General features: G+C 45.5%; 1 protein-coding gene across 1 annotated transcript in view; it reads right to left on the bottom strand.

Annotated features, from left to right (window-relative positions):
* Window positions 1-9,883: 9,883 nt before the first annotated feature.
* The window catches only part of gja3 (gap junction protein, alpha 3), a gene marked incomplete at both ends in the record, with an annotated part of 1,605 nt that continues 80 nt past the window's right edge, over window positions 9,884-11,408 (bottom strand). Inside the window, one exon of the mRNA XM_080752858.1 lies at window positions 9,884-11,408. This exon is cut by the window's right edge and continues 80 nt beyond it. Coding sequence (XP_080608984.1) covers window positions 9,884-11,408 — 1,525 coding nt within the window.

Here is an 11,408-nt window from a genome sequence, read left to right as displayed (position 1 = left end):
GAGATGCTGTTATGAGGAGTGAAAGTGATGATCATGATGATAAACAGGGACGTGCTGGGCCCCTGATTCAGCCCGGGAAAAAGAGTCGGAGAGGCCCTAATTTCTTTTTATATATATTTCGTCGTTGTCGGGTGGAAACCTTGTATGTCCAAAACCGTTTGTTTTGTATTTATCATTTTAAAAATGATTTAAACTAGTGAAAACAGCCGATCTACAAGCACACAACGCCTCGTACCGCGAGGTGTTGAGTGCTTGTAGATTTGCTGTTTTCACTACTTTTGTGCGACAGCCTTGTACAGTATGTTGAAGCAGGGCTTTGCTTTGCGAAAAAATGTACAAATTTGAAACTTGGAGATACAAGGTTTCTGCCCGACAGTGACGATTTACTTTGTTGGCCGCCCAGACCCCTAAAATGGAACGAAGGCCGACATTTTATTTTAATTTTTTTCCTAATGGCCGGCCTGGACCGGCCGGGAATGAACCGGCCGTTCGGGAGTTGTCCCGCTTTTCCCAATGGCCAGCACGTCCCTGATGATAAACCTAATTTATATACAGTAACAAAACATCTGCCTATCCAAGGTGCTGTCCAGAGTAAATAAAATGATTATTATGTAAGCCCTGTTTGTCCCTTTGATAGAAAGCAGGCTACTGACAGACTGACTGGCAGAGTGAAGCCTCCAGCCTTGCCAACAGACCAACTATCACCACTCACTCTTCAGACACTGGAGTCCAGAGCCCAGCACTTATGTATTGTACTCTGTTTCTGGACACAGTTCACTGGACCCCAATAACCAACATCCTTTCCAAATCCTCTTTGCGCAAGTGATAAGGGATGAATTTGTTTACCTTACTCAAAAAGACAGGATTATGTTTGATCTAGTGTAAAAGGCAGTGTTGATTTCGTCGACTAAAACTATGACGAAAAATGTTTGTCGACTGTGTTTTTTTCACTGACGAAAACGAAATAAAAACTAAGCTGTGATGACTAAAACTAAGACTAAATATATTGACAATTTCGTCAACAAAATAAAAACTAGACTAAAACGTTAGGGAGGGACTAGGTGAGAAGAGAGTCATTTTATGTTTGGTTGCTCTCAGGTGTTGCGTGCAGATCTACAATCTCACAACGCGTCGCAGCGCGATGCATTGTGAGCTTGTAGATCAGCTATTTTCAGCACGCATGGCCCCTAACGACATGACCCGTAACTAACGGCATGGCCCCTAACTCCTCTTTATAATTTTTATCCCAGGATTTTGCAACCCATTTTCACCCAGTGCCAATTGCCTATGTAATCCTGGGCTCTGCTCTGCCTCTGCCGCGCCTGGGGAAACAACGGACTGACCTCATGCTTCCTTCAATGCATGAGTAGTCCAAGTTGTTTCTTTTCACCTGACCCTGGAACACGTTTTCACCTGGAACACGTTATTCCAACCAGTTCCTTTCCCCTCCATCAAGCGCCCCGGCTGGCCAGGGGGAGGCATTATCGAGACCAGGATTACTGCATGTTTTTGTGAGGGTTTCAACCCTAGGAGACACGGGGAGAACATGCAAACTCCACACAGAAAGGCCCTATCGCCGACCCCACCTAGGGTGTGGGCGCTGATGATGCGGAGGGAGAAACACGCCCCCAGCACCCACAGCTTCCCCCGGCGGGAATCGAACCCAGGACCTTATAGCTGTGAGGCGAAGCGCTAACCACTGCGCCACCGTGCCCCGTGACATGACCCCTAACTAACAGCATGGCCCCTAACTAACGGCATGCATGGCCCCTAACTAACGACACACGACCACACTCCCAAGCAGGGAGTGTGGTCCCGTGGTTTGGGGCTGAGCGTTCCAGTTACCTTTTCGGGTCGTTATTGCGACCGTCAGGTCGCAAGTTACTATGAAAAGCTCCACCAGCTGTCCGTCAGTCCGTCACATCACACTTTTGCCCTACTCTTATCTCCGGCACCATTGCCCCTATCCATGCCAAACTTTGCACACTCACTCCTTGGCTGCCAAACCACAACCTCCACCCCTCATTGCTCACATGGCCCTCTTCTAGCACCACCATCAGGCTGATTTTTGCAAAACACATCTTGGCTGCCAAACCACAACCTCCACCCCTCATTGCTCACATGGCCCTCTTCTAGCGCCACCATCAGGCAGATTTTTGCAAAACACATCTTTGCACACTGCTCATACAGATTTGGGCCTAAAATCATGCAAATCTCTCTAAAGTCATCAACATGGATCTGTCCCATTTCCCATATTCCCTCCTGATTGGCTACGATTGCCTTCTAAAGTTTGTGTATGCGACGTGACGGTTGCTTATCTCCCGATTAGGGAGTCTTACTGGTACTTTGATACTTTGACCCTCATGTAGATCTTTCTGTTGCACTCTTTGTACGTGTGTCTGGATAGGAGTCACCCGCTAAAGTGTGCAATCATTATGGCAACTGTGTGTTAACGCTTGAACGAGGTTTCCCAAAATAACTACAAATGCAAAATGTAACTAATGGTCTCTTTAACAAGGTCTATTAACCACACTTGTATTCTCCCCATCTTGACAAAATGGTATATTCCCAGGTTCCACAGGTCAGCTGCACAGGTGCAATTCATTATTGTTAATTGCGGCACGTTTACTAACATGCCAAGTTTAGCTGCACTTGAACAACCGTTCAAGTGCAGCTAGGGGGGGGGGATAAAATGTACTTAAATAAATGTATCATGCCTTGTTGCTGTGTCTTGCACGCGCCTTCGCGCGCGTGCAAGACACCAGTCATGTTGCCATACCTTAGCTTTTTCTGAACTGACGCCACTGCCGTAGAGTAACAGTGCAGGGCGAGTTTGTGATAAACGTTTCCATCTTAGGTGTTAAGACTGACACAGCTACCTTACTGTACTTTAATTAGGTCATCATGTGTGTATGAAATGGAATGGTGGGGGCATACGTCTCTTCACGCCACCTTCGCTTCTCTGCCCGCCGTGCCCGGGGCTCAATAATGTCACATTCTGCATCCTCCGTTGGAATGCAGAGTGAATGAGTGAGCTGTGGGCTGCCGGGTGAGAGGTGGAGGGGTTGTGTGACTGTGTGTGTGTGTGTGTGTGTGTGTGTGTGTGTGTGTGTGTGTGTGTGTGTGTGTGTGTGTGTGTGTGTGTGTGTGTGCGTGCGTGCGTGCGTGCGTGCGTGTGTCAAATGTACAAATACTACCAGCCCTCCTATAGAGGGTATGCGCGTGATGTCATCATCATTTCCATAAGTTATGCGGGAACGCCTACTGAGTGAAAACTACTTTCTGGCCTTAATTGACAGCCCATACATCCAAACAGAAAAGTCCTATCTGATTGTATTAAACGATGTATGTATATGTATTACGGCATTCACGAATAGTGATTTTTAGTATTCGAATTATTCGACCTCAAAGTATTCAAATAGTCGAATATTCGACAGGACTGGCCAAACTGTCAAATATTAAGTAAGCAAGAGGCGAACATTGTGAAAATAGCCGATCTACATGCTCACAACGCCTTGCGTTGCGAGGCGTTGTGAGCATGTAGATCTGCTATTTTCACAATATTTATCTGCTGAACCGAGTCACATTAAATGTAACATGTACATTATAGTAAATGTAATTAAATACCTTCAATTCCGAGTGCTTGTCAGGGTGGGGGTCCCCAGTTCAAATATGTTTATTTTGGGGGTCACAGCCTAAAAAGGATTGAGAACCCCTGGTATAGAGCATTAACAAATTCATCCACCAGGGGCATTGACAACTCATTCTTATGACTTCCTATCTAGCCAAGCTTTATAAACTATATATAATAATAATAAGCAAATATTCGACTTCGGTGAACAACGTCGAATAGTGACTTTGATATTCGAATATCCTAATATTCGAATATTTGGTGAATGCCCTAGTATGTATGTATACTATGTATGTATGTATGTATGTATGTATGTATGTACATGTACGTATGTACGTATGTATGTATGTCCACTGGCACTGACTCTAAGTAGACTGTCTGTATGTTCCAATAAAATCAGAGCAATCACAGCAAACTACACAGCTTAGCTGATACACCAATCACAGTCCCCTCAAACCAAGACCAATCATAGTGAACTAAACAGCTTAGGCTCAACTGATGCTCCGATGCCAATCACAGCTCAGATACATTAGCTCTCTGCCAACATCTCAACATTTCCACACAAAACTCATGTTAGCATTAGCTCATCACTGGTGATGTGTAGGCATTGATCAAGATATATCACTTAGCCCAATGTAAAGGAATGAAGGAAAGCAATTCACTCACCAATCACCGGCAGAAGGCTTCTTCTTGTCTATTTTTAGTTTACTTTTTTATTATTACGAATATCCTTGTTGTTGTAGCTCAGTACTGTGGACCTCACACAATTACATTTAGCTTCTTGTACCTGTATAATTGGTGACAAATAAACTTTCTTGACCTTGCCTTTGACCATATAGGCTTTGACCATTTGCATTGCTGTTTTCTTTCAGTATATGGCACTCATGGCAGATAAGGTATTGAGCTCAGTGTTACCAGATGGGAAATGTTGAATTATCGTACCGGAGGCTCAGAATTATCGTATTTGACATGAAACTATCGTACACGGCCAAAAAAGAGAAATCACTCGCGTAAAAACGTAATTTCACCAAAAAATGCGTCTTTAGTGTAAGAAACGACCTCGTTTTAGACTGCTGCGTGACAAAAACGCATCAGATATGCTGTGTGGAGGCAGGCAACTTCTTGGAGCTTACACAAATAAAAGCCTGAAACTGGTCTGGAAAGATGCAACCAGTGTTTTTAATGCCTCCAAGTACAGATCTAGGGTCAGATTGACTGATTTCCTGGCTTATTTTGAGAAGCCAAACCAGATCCCAGATCAGCAGCCAGGGAAAATAGTGAATTCACGCTCTTTTTGATGATATGCCGAAATTATCGTACATTTGGGCATTTTTGGAATTATTGATCGTACATCGTACAGAGGGTCAAATTATCGTACAAATACGATAATTATCGTACGTCTGGCAACACTGATTGAGCTGGACTTAGCAATCAAACATGTCTGGCCACAACAACACACAGATGCTGCTAATCAGTAATAATTGACCTCTGCTAATCCACACACATGATCCATCTACCAGAGTCTGATGGCCCTGTTGGTGAGGGATTTATAATGGTGGGATGTGATATTAGAGGCTTTAAATGTAAAGCCTGCAGTGGTGGGAAAAGTACTCATATTTTTTACTTACTTACTTCGGAATTCAAGATAGGCTATACTGCAGTAAATGTATGAAAGTATTGGTATTAAAAATGCACTTAAAGGAGTAGTTCACCCCCAAAATGACTTTTTTTCTATTGATTAATCACGCCATGGAGTCTAGAGTTCAATACTATTTTTAGTTTTTTGTCGCATTCCTAAGACAAAAATGTGATAGCAATAAATTTACCCCCATCCGGAATCAATGGGGGTAAATTTACTCAAATCAATTTTTTGTCTTAGGAATGTGACAAAAAACTAAAAATATTATTGAACTCTGCTCTCCATGGCATGAGTAATCAATAAGAAAAAAAAGTCATTTTGGGGGTGAACTACTCGTACCAAAACTAAAAGTACAAAATGCGATGCAACTAGTCCATCGGCTATTTTCAAATAGCCTAGGTCTAAAATAGGGCTAAAGTGGTTAATGTATATTTTATAATATTATATACAATTTAGGCATTTAGCAAAGTAACTATAGTTTTCAAATAGTTGTAGTGGAGTAAAAGTACAATATTTGCCTCTGAGATAGATACCTATTTACTCCCGCAAGGGAAATGCGGTATTTTCAGCCTAACCCAGCTGATTAACTGCCCACAAGGAGCACGTGAGCAATAAGGGGTTAAGAGTTGCTCAGGGACACACATCAACATTGCTACCCTGGCCTGGAATCGAACCTGGGACAACCAGGGGCTCTGGTTCCCCAGGGGGGCTCCCTAACCAATCAGCTATGCCACCCCCAAAGATCTAGTGGACTAGAAGTCAAAGTACTGAAAATTGGAAATACTCAAGTAAAATACAAATACCTCAAAATGGTACTCAAGTACAATACTTCAGTAAATGTACTTAGTTACTTTACACCAATGAAAGCCTGTGTGGTGCATAAAGTGCAGGCGGGGGTTATTCTGAACTGATCCAATAGCATTGACTATTCCTTCAACAAAGTCTGCAGGGAAAGCAAAAGTAAATAAAATAAGATAAAGACGCCACGATGACAGCAATATGGTACAAAAAAGTTTATTTAGTAACAGTTTTGTAAACATTTGAGGTAAATTAACATTTACATCAACTTGTTCTTACAAAATATTCATCATTCATACACAAGGCACTTCTTATTTAAGACAGCATGGAAAACGGCTTGCTGTTCCGAGCATCGTCGTTGTGAGATGGTTTGCGTTTACACTCTGAATAGCCAGAGATATCATGCTCTGCATGAGTTGCGAAGAAGAGTTTTGAGAACTCACTGGGCTGTGTGTGTGTGTGTGTGTGTGTGTGTGTGTGTGTGTGTGTGTGTGTGTGTGTGTGTGTGTGTGTGTGTGTGTGTGTGTGCGCGTATGTTTGTATGTTTGTGAGATGGGGGAAGGATTAGGGGGGGTCTTTTTGTGCAGGCAACTTTGAACGATTACAGACTGTTAGGGTGGTTGCATGCCGGGGAAGGAAAGGAATGCTTAATTTACACCCCATCGCACGACAGGGCCTAAAAGGACTGACGCTCAAGCAACGTTATATGTCACAGCTTGAAGATCAGTTCTTTTAGGCAAGCGACACAGTGGTTCTGCAGAGTATAAATTAGGCTGAAAAGGCCAGCTACCCAGCTAACACTCTCGCAAACAGAAGAGCGAGTCGATATAACAGTCTAACTAGAGTCTCGTTGCGTTTGTGAGAACACAGTGAAAGCACTGGGTGAACACACAGAAAACACTCCTCTATCTCTCTCTCGTAGTTTTTTTTTTTGTTTTTAGTTTTTTAATTTTTTCGTCTTCAAACTTGCCGGAAGAAGTTTCAGACTCGTGAGTTTTAAAGAAACACACAATGAACACATTTTGTATCCCTACATTCAAATTATTGTTCTCTTTTAAATACTGTCTTTGGCGTGAACTAAGAGCCGCTGCATTTTATCGTTTTAAGACATTTTCTTTTTTTCCTTTGAGGATTATCGAGATTGGCAGCTTTTCGATGTCTTGCTCTCTCTCTACTACTATCACCAATGTTAGCATCATGAAACAGCATTACTTTGCCTAAATGTGCAAATCGTTAACTACTAAAATGTAAACTTTAAGAACCAAAAAAAAAAAAGAAAAAAAAAGATCATAAAGCAGATAACAAAGATTTTTTGATGTCATTCGCTACGATGAACATGGATGGGGAAAGGCTGCCTGTATATATATGACAAGTTGCATAGTCTGCTGTCTGTGTTCCAGTTTGCATTGAATGCTTGATATTGAACCATCTGGTAAATGTCTGAAAGACACATAATTAAACGTTTTGGGTATCAGTACCATTCATTTTCTAACCTTTCTTAAAATCGACAAGAAAACCAGTAGCACTTTACTTGAAATGCTTTACCGCAGGGTGTTAACCTGTGTACTGGTCTGCAGTATCTAGGAACGTACCATGTTCGTACTTAACGAAAGATTTTCGATGAAAACAACACAGAACCCAAACTAGGCCTAATTACAATGTGTTGTTACACCTTCATCAATAGTTACAGAACTTTATGATATATGCATAATTATTTTGTACTTTCCCATAGATACTTTCCCACAGATGCATACATAAGTTAACACACTGGAATAAGGTCAATGTAAAAGCAAAGTGTCACCAGCATTTGAAAATAAGTGCCTGGGCAGTGAATTGACCAAATAGCACATTGACATCCAAGGGACAGAATACTGTCAGACAACAAGCCATGTCAGTTTAAAGTGGGTTTAGATTTCTAGAGATCTCTAAGGATCGAGATGAACACAACAAAAAAGAAGACATTGGGCTTGTCTGCGCCCTGGTGTTTGGATACTCATCCAATGCCAGGTCTTTTGTCCTTTTCTTTTTTTAAAGCTCTTTAGCAAGCACAAACTGACTACTACAGGTATGCAATTTATGAGTATAGCTCAATTCAGTCTTTAAAAAAATAGCACTTTTCAGAATGAAATCAATGATGAAGCACATGTAAGCATGTGAAAGTGAGAGCTTTCAACTCAAAGAGACACTCTCAACATTAAGATTGCAATGATTTAAAAAGGTGTTTTTCGATGGCAACACTAACCGCCAACCATCTCAATAAAAACTCAAAGTCTAATTAGATAGCTTTGGCTTGTTTTCGAATGCGCTGAGAAAAAAATATCACTAATCTATTCACTAGATGGTGTCCTCACATTTGCCTGATGTATGAATCCGAAGTCAATGTTGTACAGTATGAATTCTGTGAAGCTACTGTATTTGTTACTGTATGTTGCTTTAGCAGAGGCAGACATGAGGGCCTATGTCTTGTTCTAATTTCAATTTGAAATGTGTTAAATCGAACGGCGGGCTGGAGAAGCCTTTGTAGAAGCCTGGAGAATAGCTAAGTACGCTCGGGTATAATTTCATCCATGACCCCATTTTCCTTCACTACCGTGTATACACACACAGTACCCGTCCGTGTGTTCTAAGGACTCCTAGGAGGGGAAATAGGACGAGGGCAGCCGTTGTGCCTAATATTAAATCAATCGAATCCTTTCCGTCCCATCTTGGCACAAATCTTTCTCTGCCTCCGTGTGAGGCAACACAAAGGATGATGGGTACAACCAGGCCAGTTCAGTGAATCGGTGAGTTGTAGGTTTTACATGTACCGCATCCATCAAGTAGACAACACACAGTCAATGTCGGCTTAAAAAAACAACACTTCCTGAATGAAATATGTTATGTAAAAACAACAACAGCCATTATATGTGGCGAAAAAATCCAGGAAGCGTCACAGAAGAAGCAGGCACTCCATGGGTCAAAGGTCATTTTGTTGGGACAAGCAGTCACAAACGTGTCACCTTTGACACGGTGCTGTGGTTCCCCAGCGTGAGTGCGTGAGAGTGCTGCTGGTTTTCTGCTCACATTGCAAATGAATGGACCTGATGCGTGCATGTATGACCGGTTGTACTGAACACACTACACATCCAATGAGTGGGCTCGACAACAATCCCAAGTGCCTGTGCTTCTCTCCCACATCAGAAGGTGGTAGTTTATTCGTTGGCTGGTTGTCAGCTATGTGCCTTTTTTGCGATGGCCTCACAAATGTACACGATCACTCTTAAAGGGAATAAATAAGTATTTCTTTTTTTTAAAGGTTCAACAAAAAGAGAAAAATAATCGGGAAAAGAAAAACAAAACAAAAAAACTTGAGATCGCCCTGTTAACCTAAATCAAACCTAATAACGGTTGCATGTCTCTTGTGTTAATCTGGTACGATAACAAACACAATGTCCTCTGTTTTGTCCAACACTGTCCGTGGATCCAACAGGCTTGTTAGCATTGCACGATCACACTTTGTGCGCGTGATTAAGACCACGTAACGACAAAGTTAGCCTGAACAACTCACCGATTGCACTAATATCTCAACTACTGGTAATCCACTCATTTCCAGCTTCATTGAAACCCCCAGTTTCATCTTTCCTGCCTGAGTCGCCTTGCCTCGTGTCATTCTCTGATATTGTTTCCTTTATGCTTATTTTGTGTAAAGAGTCGAGTCTGGGAGGGGATGGGTTGGTTGTTGGTTGGGGGGTGGGCAGTACGGGGGAAGTTGTAGGGATGCTTATGGATCAATGGGGTGCGTGTGGTGTGTGTGCGCGGGGGGGGAGGGCGTTTACTTAGACCGCCAGGTCGTTGGGTCTGGCCCTTATGCTGCTGCTCTTGCTGGCTCTACTGAGCCGGCGCGGGTCTGTGCCCACCGCGACGGGGGGCTCGTGCATCTCCACCGTCGTGGTGGTGGCGGCGGTGGTCGTCGCCGCGCGACTCTCCTCCTGCTCGCTCTTCCCCTCGCCTCCCCAGCCTCCTCCGCCGCCGTTGGAGCCACCGCCGCTGCTGCTGCCGCCCGGGCCCGCGGCGAGGAGGAGGAGGAGCGGGGCGTCAGGCTCCACGTCGGCGGCGGCGGCGGTGTTCGCCGTGGCCGAGGAGGAGGCGGAGGACGACGGGGACGGGGAGGGCGAGGTGGAGGTGGCCTTCATCTCCCGAGTCTGCTGCTCGGTGGCCAGGTTGGCCCAGTTCTGCTGCGCGGCCAGCCTGTGGTTGTTGCTGCTGCTGATGTAGTAGTGGTGGTGGTGGGGGGCCGAGGGCTGGCGCAGGCCCCCAGCCGCCTCCTCTCCCTCCCCCCCCTCCTCGCCCTCCTCGTCCTGCCGCAGCTGCCGGAACTCCTCCATCTTGAGCTCCTCCATCTTGAACTCCTCCATCTTGAACTCCTCCATCTTGAACTCCCCCGCGGCGGGCGGTGTGCCCGGTGCTGCCGCCGCCGCTGCGGGCGACAGGAACGCCCCGCCGCCCCCCGCCGACGTCACGTCCGCGTAGTCGGGGGGGAAGCTCTGCAGGCCCTGCGGCGGGGCAGTTCTGGAGCCCGGGGGGGCCACGGCGCACTCGGGCATCCCGCCCAGGTCGGCCCGCCGCAGGGACTCGCGGTCGGGGGCGAACTCGTTGGTCATGCCCTGCTTGACCTTCTTCCAGCCCAGGTGGTAGATCTCTAACAGATTCAGCAAAAGGGACACGCAAGCCACCACAAGCATAAATATGATGAAAATGGTCTTTTCGGTGGGCCGGGAGATGAAGCAGTCCACCGTGTTGGGGCAGGGCCACCGCGCACACTTGTACAGGGGCCTCAGCTGGAAGCCGTACAGGAAATACTGGCCTAAAATGAATCCCACTTCAAACAGGGTCTTGAAGATGATATTGAAAACATAGGTGCGCAACAAGGCGCCGCGGATGCGGATTTTGCCGTGCTCGTCCCTTATTGGTGGCTTCTCCTTCTTGCCTCTTCCTCCTCCTCCTCCTCCTCCTCCCCCTCCTCCCCCTCCTCCTCCCCCCACGTCCCCTCCTCCGTTCCTATAGAGGAGCTCCTTCTCCTCCTGGAAGCGGTTGGCCTTGCGGAGCTCCTCCTCCTTCTCCTTGCGCTTCTCCTCCATGCGCACGATGTGCAGCACGTGGCCCAGGTAGATGAGCGTGGGCGTGGACACGAAGATGATCTGCAGCACCCAGAAGCGGATGTGCGAGATGGGGAAGGCCTCGTCGTAGCACACGTTCTCGCAGCCGGGCTGCTGCGTGTTGCAGGTGAAGTCCGACTGCTCGTCGCCCCAGACCTCCTCGGCTGCCGCGCCCAGCACCAGGATCCTGAAGATGAAGAGCACG

The sequence above is a fragment of the Nannobrachium achirus genome (genome assembly GCF_963921795.1).
Source record: "Nannobrachium achirus genome assembly, chromosome: 22".
NCBI lineage: Eukaryota > Metazoa > Chordata > Actinopteri > Myctophiformes > Myctophidae > Nannobrachium > Nannobrachium achirus.
This window is presented reverse-complemented; position numbering and strand designations above follow the sequence as displayed.